The sequence below is a fragment of the Megalobrama amblycephala genome, linkage group LG10, assembly GCF_018812025.1.
Source record: "Megalobrama amblycephala isolate DHTTF-2021 linkage group LG10, ASM1881202v1, whole genome shotgun sequence".
Lineage (NCBI taxonomy): Eukaryota > Metazoa > Chordata > Actinopteri > Cypriniformes > Xenocyprididae > Megalobrama > Megalobrama amblycephala.
In genome coordinates, this window is record NC_063053.1 from 4,978,988 (window position 1) to 4,996,561 (window position 17,574).

Sequence of the window (17,574 nt, forward strand, 5' to 3'; positions counted from 1 at the left end):
TAATGCAATAATGCTTTCCTTCCACGAAATGCGAAAAACCTCTAGTTTTGTCTTCTTCCAGCTGCGCTCCATTTTTCTGGCTGCTCTCTTAAGGGCTCGAGTGTGCTCGTTGTACCACGGTGTTGGACTATTTTCCTCAGTCTTCTTTAAACGCAAAGGAGCAACCATGTCTAATGTGCTGAAAAAGAGAGAGTCAATAGTTTCTGCTGCAACATTGATTTAATCTAAGCTATTTGGTATGCTTAGGAGATAAAACTGATCAGGTAGATTATTTATAAAGCAATCTTTAGTAGTAGAAGTGATAGTTGTACCATATTTGTAACAGGGAGGTGGTTTTGCAGCCTAGGGTAATGTAGTATACACAAGACTGGAGAATGATCTGAGATGTCATCGCTCTGCTGCAGAAGTTCGACACCATAAACATCGATTCCATGTGACAATATTAGATCTAAAGTATGATTACGAATATGGGTGGGTCCTGACATGTGTTGTCTAACTCCAGTAGAGTTTAGAATGTCTGTAAATGTCAATCCCAATGTGACTTTTTCATTATCTACATGGATATTTAAATTACCAACAATTAGGACAACTTTATTTGCAGCCAGTACCAACTCCGACAGAAAATCAGCAAATTCTTTGAAAAAGTCTGTATGGTAACCTGGTGGCCTGTATACAGTAGCCAGCACAAATGTCAAATGTGATTTATCACTTACACTAGATAGCATTATAGAGCACCAACACTTTGAATTAATTATATTTGGAACTAGACTTCTGAGTAATACTGAAGACATTACTATAAATTACAGCAACACCTCCCTCTTTGCCTTTCAGACGAAGCTTGTGTTTATAATAGTAATCTTAGGGGATGGACTCATTTAAAGTAATGTAATCATCTGGTTTTAGCCAGGTTTCTGTCAAACACAGCACATCTAGGTTATAATCTGTCATCATATCATTTACGATAAGTGCTTTTGAAGAAAGGGATCTAATATTCAGCAACCCAGGCTTTATCATGTGTTCATCAGTAATATATCTGTTTTTTATTTGTTGAACATCAATTAAATGTTTACCCTTAAATGGGTTTGGGAGTTTTTTGTATTTCCAAGTTCAGAGAACAGACGCAGTCTATATATGATGAAATCTAGGTGAAAGAGTCTCTATGTGTTGGGTTTTTATCTGACTTCTGTGACGTGAGCTGGCCTGTTTGCTTCCTGACCTGGGCCCCATTTTAGTCACTATGTGCCATATTACTAAAGAGTGTGTGTGTGTGTGTGTGTGTGTGTGTGTGTGTGAGCATGAGTGTACTTTTTCTTTTTTTTTTCTTTTTTTGGGGTATACTTGTGAGGACCAAATGTTAGTGAGTTAGTCGGCAGAGGGCGCCAGAGCGCGTTCATAATTTTGAACATTAGCACACTGAAGGTAAGAGGAGACATTCTGCTCAACAACATCATCTTTTATTAACACCACATTCATATGTAATACCTTTATTTACACATATACATATACAACATATTCTGTGCTGTTCATATGTCTGTGTTTTAATCTATTCGTTTGGGCTGCTGATTGGTTTTAGCTTGATTTAGCCCGGTTAGCTGGAACGGCTAATAGTGACCCTTGATACCAGACAGATTAATTGTTATCTTTGATCTGAATGTCATGTTTCGATTTTATGCCAAAATAGCAATTCGGTTTTGGTGAAAGGAATATTTTGATCTGATCGTTTGAGCTGTTTGTGTAGTGAAGTTGTGTTGACAGTGCTAATCGTGCTAGCACTGCACTTTACAGCTGATTTATTCGCTGTTTTATTATTTTATATATATAAATAAAATCTGTTTTTCTGAACGAATAACTCTTATATACGGTCATGTTGCTCCCGGATTAAAACAGACACACGTTTAGTTTGTTTTACAACCATTATTTCTGATGTCCTAGCAATAAAGACTTAAAAATAGGCTATAGATATGAATAAATCTTATTCAAATCAGACATATTTGTGTGCATGGATGGACAAACTGTTTTCTAATGCACGTTAAATCTGTTGTGTTTCTGAAATTATGCCGTTTTACTCATTCAAACCTTAAGGAAATTAAATATCATTGTTTTAAACTGTGAAGTGAAATGATTAACTGTGTGTTTCTATTAATAAGCTGTCATTTAAAGGTTAAAGGTTAGAGGGCTTCCTCTGGATGGGTCTCTAAATTTAGTTAAAAACCTAAATCTAAGGGTATAAACAGCTTGTCACCCAGTTATATTACCGAAAGTCCTCCAGACCATTAAGATCTTCACAGAGGTTTCAGTTAACTATTCCCAAGTCTTGTCTAAAATCAAAGTAGATAGAGATTTCTCTGTTGCAGTTCCTCGACTATTGAACCTCTCCATATTAGATCCTGTAAGATAGCTCTCTTGATGTTTTTAAATCTCACTTATTTATTCTCACTTGCATTTGACTGTATTTAATTTACAGTGCTTTGGTCTCATGCTTTTAGGTTGTATGAATTTGTTAGGTCCTGGTATGAAAAACACTTTAGCCAGCATGTGTTGTTTTTAAATGTGCTTTAGAAATAAATTTGATTGATTGATTGATTGATTGATTGATTGATTGATAGTTAGTCACACAGCCACTAGACAGCAGTTCTCAGAAGGTTCCTGCAGTGTGTGTTTTGAGACGCAGCCGTCTGTCATGTGAGACTTGATGATGGGCTGTTGTTTCTCTAAATATATTCTGGCATGTGCCTCCAGAGATATGATTATATATTTATACTCTGCAGTAGCAGAGACTCTTAATCTGTCTGAATCTGTCAAACACAAACATCAGAAGTGATCAGCGTGCTTTATTCGTAATTTGTTTCAGTAATATTATTAATATAATGCAGCTGTAAAGCGAAGACAATAGTGTCATTATTCAGATCAAGTCTTTTACAGCTCATGATAAAGACATGATGCTCTAGATGTGTGGCATGAGCAGTCTCTCTCTCTGTGTTTGTCAGCAGCTGTCATTTGATTGGCCGGTGTCTGATGGAGCAGTGATGTCGCTGCTGTGGTGATGGTTTAGGAGCAGCGGTGCGGCGGTGGCCGAGCGTGGGATGTTACGCTGGACGGTGCACCTGGAGGGTGGCCCGCGGCGGGTCAACCATGCGGCGGTGGCGGTCGGACACAAGGTTTACTCGTTTGGCGGGTACTGCTCGGGAGAAGACTATGACACCCTGAGGCAGATCGACGTGCACGTCTTCAACACGGGTGAGGCCTGACCTGTTTTACCACATCTGAACACTGCTGCTCATATTCATATTCAAATCAGCTCAACACGATATTCAAATTCAGATGAAAGTCTTGTTGTGTCTGAACACATGACATTAACTAATCACATGACATGCATCATATTATAGTGTCATATGGACTTTAATTTTGCTTCCTAAACTGTAACATTTAAACATGCGTTTTCTGTGAAGATGCTTTCAAGTGATGTATTGTGGAAAGTGCTATACAAATATATAGAATGAAAGGAAAAAACACATTCAGCTGTGTTTTTGACGTCCCTCACTTTTGGCATCTCGCCTGTCTCTCTGTTCTCAACAGTGTCCCTGCGCTGGACGAAGCTGCCGCCCGTGCGGACCGGAGGCCGTGAGCACACTCGTGAAGTGCCCTACATGCGCTACGGACACACCGCGGTCCTGCTGGACGAGACCATCTTCATCTGGGGCGGGAGGAATGACACAGAGGGCGCGTGTAACGTGCTGTACGCCTTCGACGTCAGTAGGTGTCGCTCAAACAGAATAAAAGCACGTGCTTCAACAGATGTTCGGAGGTTTATCTTCGTTATCTTATGCTTTGAGCTCGTCGCGTCCAGTGGGTTTGTTGTGTTGTCGGATTATGGATTTTCATGTAATATGCCAGATTTGTTAATACTTTACATTAAGGTTTTATTTGTTAACATTAGTTAACTCAACTGCATTAGTAAACAATACTTCTAAAGCATTTATTAATGGTCATTTCGACATTTAATAATACTTTCTTAAGTTTATCTTTAGTAAATGCTCTGAGGACTAACATGAACAGACATTAAACAAAGAATAATAAATGCTATAAAAACACATATTGCTCATAGTTAGTTCTTGTTAGCTAATGCAATAACTAATGTTAACAAACTTTATTGTAATTCTAATACAAAAACATTTTTATTTGTTCCACCATTTGATTTCGTTTTTTTTTTTTCTTGATCATGATTTAATTTTCACACACAAAACAACAGTTTCTCTGTATTTAAAGGGTTAGTTCACCCAAAAATGAAAATTCTGTCATTTATTACTTACCATCATGCCGTTCCACACCCGTAAGACCTTCGTTAATCTTCAGAACACAAATTAAGATATTTTAGTTGAAATCCGATGGCTCTGTGAGGCCTCCATAGGGAGCAATGACACTTCCTCTCTCAAGATCCATAAAGGTACTAAAACATATTTAAATCGGTTCATGTGAGTACAGTGGCTCAATATTAATATTATAAAGCGACGAGAATATTTTTGGAGTGCCAAAAAAACAAAATAACGACTTATTTAGTGATGGTCGATTTCAAAACACTGCTTCATGAAGCATCGGAGCAAAAATGAATCGTTGTATTTATATATTTTTTTAGAAAATGAGCAATTGTTTTGCTAGATAAGACCCTTATTCTTCGTCTGGGATCATGTAGAGCTCTTTGAAGCTGCACTGAAACTGACATTCGGATCTGTTGAACCCCAGTGAAGTCCACTATATGGACAATGTTTTCCTCAAAAAACTTGATTTCTTTTCGACTGAAGAACGAAAGACATGAACATCTTGGATGACATGGGAGTGAGCAAATTATCAGGAAATTTGAATTCTGAAGTGAACTAATCCTTTAAGATGAATGGCTTGTTGTATTTGTCATTTGCGAGCTGCTGGATAAGAGCGTCTGCTAAACGGATGATTGTTGCTGTTCTCAGATCAGCACCGATGGTTCACACCCAAGATCTCGGGAACGGTTCCGGGCGCCAGAGACGGACACTCGGCGTGCGTTCTAGGAAAAGCCATGTACATCTTTGGTGGATATGAACAACTGGTGTGTAGCTTCAGTGACGTCCCTCATGACGAACTTCAGTTAAGTAGCCAAATGTGACACATCTGTGTTTGTGTTCTCAGGCTGACTGTTTCTCCAATGACATTCACAAGCTGGACACCAGCAGCATGTGCTGGTCACTCGTGAACGCCCGGGTGAGTGTGAACGTCTCTCTGTCTGTGTGATCAGCTGCTCTTCTCATTTACTGTTGTTCACGAGTGTGCTCATGCATTATGACATCATCACTGTGCTGCAGCAGAGGATCATGGGATATAAGGTTTGGCCTCTGATGAGTGCATGGCTGCATCTGAAATCTCATACTCCCCTACTTAGAGTAGGCAAAAATCAGTATGTGAACAGAGTAGTATGTCAGATTCACAATATAGGTGAAAATTACCCAGATGACCTACTGTTTTCAGACAGATTCTGATAGATAGATAGATAGATAGATAGATAGATTAAAAAAAACTGCTCAAACTGTTTAGTCCAAAATATTTTGTAAAATATATATTTTGTATAAAATAAAAATTGTTTAGTTGACTACTTTTGCTTAGATAGATAGATAGATAGATAGATAGATAGATAGATAAACAGATGGATAGATAGATAGATAGATAGATAAAAAAAACTGTTCAAACTGTTTAGTCCAAAATATTTTGTAAAATATATATTTTGTATAAAATTAAAAAAAAAATTTTTAGTTGACTACATTTGCTTAAACTTAAACTTACTTTCTGTAAACTTACTTAATTTTCTGTAACTTTTTTACGCTTTAATCATACCCACCTGACCCCTAACCCACTTCTGCAATAGTGTTTCCTTTAAAAATAGACCAACCATAGGTCTGTTAGGTGTGTTTCCAAACCGTTCATGAACTACAACCATTGAAGTTCTGCTCAGAAAGGGAGGTGACTGCTAACAGGTTAAGCGAGTTTAGTTAGTCTTTAGTGTTTTTTTTTAGTCTTCAACTTTTTAGTTGCATATTTTTGTCATTTTTGCCAGTGGCAACAGGGCTGTTTTCTCCTATTCTTTTAAAAATACATTTCAATTTCACTTCATTCCAGACTTTTACCTGCCTTTACTGCTGACCAACCATTACTAGCAGCTTTAGCTGAAATGAGGGATATTAGATGGTTGTGTAATTCTTAATCCTTACACTATGATTCCCAAAAACGTGATCTAGGTAGTCAGCTGACTAGGTTTAGACACACACTCGCTGTTTATGGTCTGTTGTCACTAGATGGCGCCGTGGAGCTTCATCAGGCTTTGATCTGTGTGTCTAGTAGAGAATAAAGAGCTGCTGTCACTATAACACAACATCACAGACAGAGCTGGGTAGTAACTGATTACATGTAATCTGGATTATGTTATCAGATTAAAAATTAAGTTCTTGTAATTAGATTATATTACATTTTAAAATATTCATAATCAGACTGCCATTATTTTTATTGATTACATGTTATTTGCACAATGGCAGTAAATTATTCATAATTCATTGATTCTCCTCACTACTGCTTTTTTTTATCTTTTAAATTTTTCTTTATATATGTTATGTTCAGAAGGTCTTCCAGATTTGTGGAATTGCACACACAGACCAGCCACTAGTCATGTGACTATCACTGAAAACTGAGACCCACACTGATTTACAGAAATCATTTCACTTTTGAAAAGTGTTTTCTCAACATTGCAGCATTGCATATCTCATCAGCTCCTGATGAATACATTAATCATTGTTTGAATGATCACTCACTCAGTCATTTAACCATCTTTAGAAGGCTTTTGTCTTTCAAACACATTAAAATTTACAAATTAACATCATTTCATGTTAACATACAATGCAGGTACTCCCCAACTTTTTTTGTCAGCTGAACCTCCAGAGATTTTAAGTTAAAAAGTTACGCCAATAATAATAATAATAATAATAATAATAATAATAATAATAATAATAATAATAATAAAATTAAGTTCAGTTCTCTGATGTCAGTTAATGGTCACTTGAGATGGAGGTAAACAAATAAAATATATATATATATATTTATCTTTTTCAGTAAGTGTTTTATTTTGAATGCTTTTTAAGTTTTAAATTATTTATTTTAAATGTTAATTTTTATGATTTAATTATATAATAGCTTTTCATTAAACTCACGAACCCCAGTCTAGGAAACCCTGACTAAATGTAATATTTAACACACTTCATGTTGTTGAAAAAGAATGGAGTATATTTTATTTTTCGTTGTATTTTTATATTAATATGGTACAAAATTATCCTATTCAAATCAATGTGATAAATGAGTTTAGTCAGAAGTAATCTAAAAGTAGTCAGATTACATTACCATAAACGTGTAATGTAATGGATTACGTTATTAACTACAATTTTTGTCATGTAATCTGTAATCATTAACTGTTTTCAATTTGTAAGTAATCTACCCAGCTCTGCAGACAGAGGTGTGATTGTTTGATCGTCTGTTTGATGGTGTGTGTGTTTACTGCCACTTCATGTTTGTTTTCATCCATTGTGCCATTTGTAGTCTGACTCGTGGCGTCCGTCTCTGCAGGGAACGCCGGCTCGATGGAGAGATTTTCACTCAGCCACCATCATCGGCACTAAGATGTTCGTGTTTGGAGGGAGAGCGGATCGATTCGGCCCCTTCCACTCCAACAACGAGATCTACTGCAATAAAATCAAGATCTTCGACACGGAGACCAACTGCTGGCTGAACACGGCGTCTGCGCAGCTGCTGCCCGAGGGCCGACGGAGCCATTCAGCCTGTGAGCAAACACACACGAACACAAACGCTGATGTTGTGGAACTGGATTCAGCCCTTCATGTAGTTTTTCTCCTAACGTTTTTCTTGATTTCCCTCTGAAAGTTGCTTACAATGGAGAACTGTACATATTCGGTGGTTATAATGCTCGTCTGGATCGACACTTCAACGACCTCTGGAAGTTCAATCCAGGTGATTCTTCTCATATATTCTTGATTTCATGTGCTCAAGGTCAATATGTTGGAATTCTTTCAGCAGTTTTAATGGATTGTGCTCACAGTGTGTTGTTTTCCTTTGTGTTTTGTGTGTTCTTTGTGTGTTGTTTCCCATATTATTTCAATTGACCATTTGGCAGGTTTTTTTGTTAAATTCTTACTCGCTTTCTGTCTCTTGTCTGACAACTAAAAACACATACGGCATGAGCCGGGTGACTAAATAAGGCAGAAAACTTGCTCTTGTGTTGGTCTGTGGAGCGTGTCACTGTGTGTTCATCAGTACAGACTGATCACCTGCTCGTCTTTCAGCTAGTGATGTCTGTGTCTGTGTGTACAGAGGCATTCTCCTGGAAGAAGGTGGAGCCGAAGGGTAAAGGTCCGTGTCCCAGGCGGAGACAGTGCTGCTGTATGGTGGGAGATCGCATCATCCTCTTCGGAGGAACCAGGTGAGCACAGCACGTCACATGTTGTGTGTTTTGTTTGTAAGTGAATTTACTGGGAAACGAACATGAACCAAAACCATATGATGCACGCGTCATTAGTCACAAACTTATGTGAAATCAATGTGTATGTAAGGAAGTAGAATTAAAATGAATTGGAATTAAAAGAAATTTAAATGGTCCATTTTAAACTAGAAAAGCAAACTCAAGACTAACTTTGAAACCTTGCTGGAAAGTTTTGAAAAAAAGTTTAAAGGGATAGTTCACACAAAAATGACAATTATCCCATGATTTACTCACCCTCAAGCCATACATTTTATTTATATAAGTAGAATTTTAAACTTTTAAAATAAAAATTTTAAATATTTCTTTCTATCTATCAACCTTCAAACATCAGGGTTTCTTAAGGATAGTTCACACAAAAATGACAATTATCCCATGATTTACTCACCCTCAAGCCAGAGGATATTGTATGGAGATCATGTTCCATGAAGAAATTTTGTACATTTCCTACCGTAAATATATCATAAATGTGTTTTTGTAAGTAATATGCATTGCTAAGGACTTCATTTGGACAACTTTAAAGGTGATTTTCTCAATATTTTTTTGCACCCTCAGATTCCAGATTTTCAAATAGTTGTATCTCGGCCAAATATTGTAACAAACCATACATCAATGGAAAGCTTATTTATTCAGCTTTCACATGATGTATAAATCTCAATTTCAAAAAATTTACCCTTATGACTGGTTTTGTGTCCAGGGTCACATATTTATAAATATCCCGGTTATATCAAGCTTTATAATGGCAGTGAACAGGGGGCGTGTTTTGAAGGCCAAAAAAAAATTCATCCATCCATCATAAATCCATACGGCTTCAGGGGGTTAATAAAGGCCTTCTGAAGCGAAGTGATGGGTTTTTGTAAGACAAATATCAATATTTAAAACCTTATAAAGTAAAATAACTAGCTTCCGGCAGACAGCCGTACACATCGATTTGCCACGGTGACCCCTGACCTGACGCATGACCCAATGGCGAACACGGAAGCTCAGAGGATAGAGCAAAACAAAACAAAACACCAAATCATGAAGTAGAAGTCTAAAATGATCACTTTTAAACAGAAATGTCAGAGGATTTCAATATAAGAGAAGTTTAAGTTTGTTGCACAGTCCTATTTGTTTGAATTTTAAAGGGTTAGTTCACCCAAAAATGAAAATTATGTCAATAATGACTCACCCTCATGCCGTTCCACACCCGTAAGACCTCCGTTCATCTTCAGAACACAGTTTAAGATATTTTAGATTTAGTCCGAGAGCTTTCTGTCCCTCCATTGAAAATGTATGTACGGTATACTGTCCATGTCCAGAAAGGTAATAAAAACATCATCAAAGTAGTCCATGTGACATCAGTGGGTTAGTTAGAATTTGTTGAAGCAATGAAAATACATTTTGGTCCAAAAATAACAAAAACTACCACTTTATTCAGCATTGTATTCTCTTCCGGAATCCTTTCCATTGGATTGATTCCATTGAATCCTTTCATCTGTCGGCGTTGGTGATGCACTTTTACGTCACCGTGGTTGTTTTTGGCGATTAGGACAGGGTTTGGAACGACATGAGGGTGAGTCATTAATGACATAATTTTCATTTTTGGGTGAACTAACCCTTGATGTTTGAAGGTTAATAGATATAGATAGATAGACAGATAGACAAATACATATGAATGAAAATTTACTATTTTAAAATTTTATTTTAAAAGTTTAAAATTATACCTATGTAAGTTTGTATTTAGTTTATATACTTCAAATTATTTAATAAATGAACTTTTGTGTATCAGGGTGACAGAACATTTAATTTCGCAGAATGCATTATCTGTCTTGAATTACTTTGAGTTACAATTCAGTAAATTTCTCTTCCTGTCATTCCAGTTTAACTTCCTGTGTATTGTGGCCAAATTCAAATTCACTTCTTTACTGTCCTGATTGACGCATGATGTGTGTGTGTGTGTGTGTGTGTGTGTGTGTGTGTGTGTGTGCAAGGCTCATCACAGGGAATCTGTGTTTGCAGAACGATGCAGAAATCAGACCACTGTATTCACTGGATTCAGCACAACTCTTGTCTATTTTATTTGCTGTTTGACATGTTTCCAGCTATGAACAGGAGTGTAGTACGTGTGTGTGTGTGTGTGTGTGTGTGTGTGTGTGTGTGTGTGTGTGTGTGTGTGTGTAACCCATTTGAACTGCAGAAAGCGCTGCGGTTCAGACTCAAACCCCCGTCGCACTGAAGCTCATCCTGTACAAGCTTTATATTGAGGAAGCCAGAAGATTCCCTTTCATCCCGAGAGCCGAGGGCAGACTCCGGGTCTGATAGCCCTGATTCTCCGCTAGCAGTGTAATGAGCTGCCTAACAGCTTTATCAGACGCGTCCCGCTGGGTCCTGCGGTGCAGCTCCGGTTTAGGCCGTCCTGATCCGCAGTCGAGGATTATCCATCAGTCTGCTCCGGTGTGGTCCACAGCGGCAGATAGTGGCAGATAGGATCGGCCGCTCGTAATTAGACGGCCGCTCAGCCGGTTAAACGCACAGCATTGTGGGATCCGGCCGAGGAGCCGCTGCAGTGACCGTGTCATGGTTTCAGTCAGATGTGACTTCATGATTTATGTGAATGCGGCAGGCTTCACAGATTTATTTGCACACATTGTTTCACAGCAGCCTTACAGAAAATCATGATGTTAATGTTTATAATATCTTCATGTCTTATAGTCACATTCATCAGATTAGAGCTGGATGATAATATACATACATTTTACAATTACAGTTTTCTTTATAATATATTGCTTTGCATGTATACGCTTAACGCTTCTGTTAAATTATATTTAATCTTTGATGCATTTAAAGGATTTTTATTCCTTGAAGAAGGTTTAAATACACAGATGTTAGAAAGGCAGAACTGACCCGTGAGTTTGTTTGTGTGTCTGCTCTTAAACTCTTGAAGTGCTCTAGTTAAGCAGGATTATCTGCCGTACGGAGACTAATGTTTGAGAGGAGAGTGAAACACTTTTGCCTCATTTATTTGGGTTTCCCTATGGGATCAGAGCAGGATTTCCTCCCAGGAGTCATGATTTCCTGTGTGAGACGGCATTAGTGGATAACAAACACACTCCTGCCAAAACAAATCAAGACTTTTATTAGTTAAATGTCATGAGGGGTTTCTGAAACAGAAATTAGCTATGTTTCCATCTGTGATTTTATGTAAAAAAAAAATTATTTTGGTCTCTTTGGCTCGTGATGGAAACGGTGCTTTATTCGCCGCCTTTAATACACAACTTTGGATGGAAACGTGTTGAGAACGGACAATCTGATATCGACTGTTCAGTTTAAATGAGTGATGAACTAAAGAAAGATCAGCGATTGTTGTATTGCCTCAGAAATGGGTGCTTTGTTGAATCTCTCAGACTGTAGGAGAGAAAGACTTGAAGAGTAAACGCTGACCTCTGACCTCACAGCAGATTCATTCATTCACGCCTCTCATGCGTTAGCCTGCGGCCCCTCTCACGCACGCCAGCAGCGTTTCATGTAGCTGACCACGAAATTGCAGGAATTGCGCGTGTGGCCTCTGTTGCTCCTCACCGTTTAGATGCAGATGAATCGAGAGCGTTCGGGAGTGTGGGAGGCGCTGATGAATGATGTCTCTTCTGTGACTCGCGTTTGTTTGCTTGTTTTTAAAACTAAGAGCTTGATGCTGTGAGCCTGTGAGCCTGTGTGTTGGAGCCTCACTGTTTCTGCTGCGTGTTTCTGGACACTGTGCAAACTACACACACACACACGTTTGTTTTTGTGAATTGTGGGGACATTCCATAGGCGTAATGGTTTTTATACTGTACAAACCATATTTTCTATCGCCCTACACTACCCCTACCCCTAAACCTACCCATCACAGGAAACTGTGCACACTTTTACTTTCTCAAAAAACTCATTCTGTATGATTTATAAGCCTTTTGAAAAGTGGGGACATGGAGTAATGTCCTCATAAGTCACCCTCTCCTTGTAATACCTGTCATACCCATGTGATTATACACATTTGTGTCCTGATATGTCACAAAAACACGCATGCACACACACACACACACACACGCACTCACACAAACACAAACTCGCGCTCTCACGCACACACACTCACAAATACACATTCACGCACTCACACACACTCAACTCACACACAATCACTTAGACACACACACACACACATTCACACACACTCACACACACTCACAAATACACAGTCACGCACTCACACACACTCAACTCGCACACAATCACTTAGACACACACACACACACACACTCACACACACTCAACTCACACACAATCACTTAGACACACACACACACACACACACTCACTCTCACACATACACACACACTCGCACGCACACACACTCAATCACACACTCACTCTCGCACATACACACACATACTTAGATTCAATCACACACACACTAACACAGTCAATCACACACACATTCACGCACTCACACACATGCTCACACACACACACACACACACACACACAATCACACACGCATTCACACACGCACTCGCTCACTCGCACTAACACACACACAATCACACACTCAACTCACACACTCACGCACTTACACACACTCACTCTCACACATACACTCACACTCACTCAGATTCAATCACACACACTAACACATACACACACACATTCACACACACATTCACGCACTCACACACACACACATTCACACACTCACACACATGCTCACACACACACACACAATCACACACACATTCACACACGCACTCGTTCACACACACACACACACTCAATCACACACTCAACTCACGCACATACACACACACTTAGATTCAATCACACACACACTAACACAGTCAATCACACACACATTCACGCACTCACACACATGCTCACACACACACACAATCACGCACGCATTCACACACGCACTCGCTCACTCGCACTCACACACACACTCACACACTCAACTCACATACTCACGCACTTACACACACTCACTCTCACACATACACTCACACTCACTCAGATTCAATCACACACACTAACACATTCACACACACATTCACGCACTCACACACACACATTCACGCACTCACACACATGCTCACACACACACACAATCACACACGCATTCACACACGCACTCACTCACTCGCACTCACACACACTCAACTCACACACTCACACTCACTCTCACACATACACTCACACTCACTCAGATTCAATCACACACACTAACACATTCACACACGCACTCTCACACACGCACTCGCTCACACGCACACACTCAATCACACACTCAATCACACACTCAACTCACACACGCACTTACACACACTCACTCACGCATACACTCACACACTCTCTCAGATTCAATCACACACACACTAACACAATCACACACACATTCACGTACTCACACACATGCTCACACACACACACACACACACATTCACGCACTCACACACGCACTCTCACACACACACTCTCTCACTCTCACACATACACACGCGCTCGCTCACATTCACGCACTCACACACGCGCACTCACACACACACACAGTTTGCATGTTAATAGTTCTGTTTCCATCTGCCTATTTTTTTTGAAGTTTGGGATATTGTATAAAGACTCTGGATGTGCATAAATTCACCAGCATCCAAACGTTACAATCAGAACATGACAGTGTTTATTGTTTTCATCTGCCGCTCTGAGACGCAACTCATTTATGATGGAGGAAAACAGCCTGATTGCAGCAACTTACATTTTACTACTGACATTTTAAGCCAGTTTCCCAGAAAGTGACGATTTTGTTCTCTTGAACACATGGAATGGAAACTCTGCTTTATTTGCAGATGTTTTTTGTGCATAACTTAAATTCACATCTTTAAATGGAAAGGGTTAATGATTAACACCAGCACTATCAGCGATGCACGTGAAGCTCCGCAGCAGCTAATGGAGCTGATTTGCAGCGCTGACCTCTAAAGTGACTGCGAGGTCACACAAGTTATTTGTATTTATCTGTAGGAAAGAGACAAACGCTCCCAGCGCGCATCATGAATCAGACTGCAGACACCCTGCTTGTGTTTTCTTCAGTCGCAGGAAACGGCCATCAGATTTATAGTGTGCTGATGCTGAGCAGACGCCTCCAGTGATATTCCTGCAGCCTTTATGATATTTACTTAAACAGAAGGAATTTGTTGAGCGTAAATTTACGGCTTTAGTGAAGCACAATAAAGCTCTCAGTGTTCTGTGTTCAGTGGCGTGGAGGTGTCTGGGAAAGCAGCATCATCGTCACCCAAACGTGCGATGGTCATCGTCAGGCGGCCAGTCGGCGCTGGTTCTCGCGCTCGTGCTACTGCGTAACGACGGCACGTGGCCTTCAGTCAGACAGCAGAGGAAAGATGATCCCATCGCACCTATTAGAGCTGCTTCTGCTCACGCTGGACATTTACCTGGTGCATCCTGGGAAGCTTTTATACACGTGTGAGGAAACGCTTCACTGTCCTATACAACAAAAACAATTGATATATAAATAAATGTTGATATTTAAAGGTGCCCTAGAACCAGTTTTCACAAGATGTAATATAAGTCTAAGGTGTTCCCTTGAATGTGTCTATGAAGTTTCAGCTCAAAATACCCCATAGATATTTTAAATTAATTTTTTTAACTGCCTATTTTGGGGCATCATTAACTATGCGCCGATTCAGGCTGCGGCCCCTTCAAATCGCGCGCTCCCTGCCCCCCGAGCTCTCGACTATAAAACAATGCATTTACGAAGTTCTCACAGCTAATATAACCCTCAAATGGATCTTTACAAGGTGTTCGTCATACATGCTGCATGCATGCTTCGGATCATGTGAGTAGTGTTTATTTGGATGTTTACATTTGATTCTGAATGAGTTTGATAGTGCTCTGTGGCTAAAGCTAACATTACACACTGTTGGAGAGATTTATAAAGAATGAAGTTGTGTTTATGAATTATACAGACTGCAAGTGTTTAAAAATGAAAATAGCGACAGCTCTTGTCTCCGTGAATACAGTAATAAATGATGGTAACTTTAACCACATTTAACAGTACATTAGCAACATGCTAACGAAACATTTAGAAAGACAATTTACAAATATCACTAAAAATATCATGATATCATGGATCATGTCAGTTATTATTGCTCCATCTGCCATTTTTCGCTGTTGTTCTTGCTTGCTTACCAAGTCTGATGATTCAGCTGTGCACAGATCCAGACGTTAATACTGGCTGCCCTTGTGTAATGCCTTGAACATGGGCTGGCATATGCAAATATTGGGGGGGGGGGGTACATATTAATGATCCCGACTGTTACGTAACAGTGTTATGTTGAGATTCGCCTGTTCTTCGGAGGTCTTTTAAACAAATGAGATTTATATAAGAAGGAGGAAACAATGGAGTTTGAGACTCACTGTATGTCATTTCCATGTACTGAACTCTTGTTATTCAACTATGCCAAGGTAAATTCAATTTTTGATTCTAGGGCACCTTTAACGAGTGTTCAGCCATGAAGCCTGTAGAACTGAAGTTCATTTTTAGATCACGAGAAACATCCATTCAGTCAAATGTGTCCAAACATTTTACTATTGCTGAATATGTGCATGATTTCTTTTTTGTGCATTTTTGTGAATGTAGATGAGAGATTTTTGAGAATGTAGACGATCAGGTGTGTGTGTGTGTGTGATGGAGAGAGAGTGTGTGTGTGTGTGTGTGTGTGTGTGTGTTAGTGGCCACTTACAGAAGAATAAACAGACCTGCTGGGCCAAAGAGAGGCGTGAAATTCAGCCACTGCTCTGATTTATGAGCTGCAGAACCCCCAAGTCACCTGATGCAACTCGACACTCACACACACACACACTCACTCTCTCTCTCTCTCTCTCTCTCTCATACACACACTTACTCACTCACTCACTCACACACACACACACACACACTCTCTCTCTCTCTCTCTCTCTCTCTCTTATACACACACACACACACACTGCCTTTTTTATTAACCACTAAAATCATTTAAAGACTTCTCACATGATCTTTAATGACTCTGCCTAATTATCACATCACAGCAGTAATTACAATCCCTCCTAAAATGATCATTCTGTCATCATTTACTCGTCTTCATGTCATTCAGACCTGACTTACTTTCTTCTGTAGAAGATATTTTGAAAAATGTTTCAGTGTTTTGTTTTGTTTTTTGTCAGTAGAGTTCAGTGTTGTTTGGTTCCCATCGTTCTTCTAAATATCTTCTCCCACAGAAGAAAGAAAGTCCTGCAGGTCTGAAGGACACAGGGGCGAGGAAATTATGACCGAATGATTCACTCAGAAAATGAGGATCATTTAGTCCTTCCAGATTTCAAGTATATGATCCCTTTTTCCCACCAGTGAGTTTTAGGTGGTTTGCTCATTGAATTGCTCGTTTGCGTCTGACTCTGTTCTGATTGTGAAATTAATATTGAATATTAAGGTCGTTCATGTGTCGCTGTGTTTCCTGTGCTCAGACTGTTTCCGCTTACATTCACCCGTGTGTCTGATGATGCGTGTGCATGTGCCAGCTGATGTCATTGTTGAGGATGATCTCGTGCCGCTCGTCTGTGCGCCGCTAGTCCAGAGATTTGGGACGGGCACCGGATGTAAACAGGAATGCGACAGATTGGCATGCTGGGATACGCGTGGGACGGCAGCTTGCGAGTCGGTGATGAACCGCCTCTGTTCTGTTTGTTTGTTTTGGTTGGTTGAGTGTGTTTGGTGATTTATCTGAGTGTCTTTATGGCTTTCTCTCTTGAAGAGCGTCCTGATGGTCTTAATATCCTGACATGATGTCACTTCCTCTGTGTGATGAGTGCTGATTTAAGCTTCATGCACACGTCTGTGACCTTTGCTGATGATGCTAGTGACGTGTGACAGAAGTGCCTTGATGTTATTATTGTGACAGGAAAGCTTCGGAAAAAAACATTTCTAAAATGTAGGTGGAAAGAGCCTGTGCTTTAAAACAGAA

The 17,574-nt window shown here is 39.5% G+C and overlaps 1 protein-coding gene across 3 annotated transcripts in view; it reads left to right on the top strand.

Moving 5' to 3' along the window:
* The first annotated feature begins 1,277 nt into the window (after window positions 1-1,277).
* The window catches only part of klhdc3 (kelch domain containing 3), a 34,321-nt gene continuing 18,024 nt past the window's right edge, over window positions 1,278-17,574 (top strand). The window contains exons 1-8 of one of the 3 annotated variants that reach the window (XM_048204075.1): window positions 1,278-1,419; window positions 2,988-3,237; window positions 3,577-3,753; window positions 4,965-5,080; window positions 5,161-5,232; window positions 7,606-7,846; window positions 7,948-8,034; window positions 8,395-8,503. In XM_048204075.1, coding sequence (XP_048060032.1) covers window positions 3,084-3,237; window positions 3,577-3,753; window positions 4,965-5,080; window positions 5,161-5,232; window positions 7,606-7,846; window positions 7,948-8,034; window positions 8,395-8,503 — 956 coding nt within the window. In that variant the 5' untranslated portion in view covers window positions 1,278-1,419; window positions 2,988-3,083. The remainder of the gene's footprint in view (window positions 1,420-2,987; window positions 3,238-3,576; window positions 3,754-4,964; window positions 5,081-5,160; window positions 5,233-7,605; window positions 7,847-7,947; window positions 8,035-8,394; window positions 8,504-17,574) is intronic. The other 2 variants (XM_048204076.1, XM_048204077.1) reach the window with 2 other exon arrangements.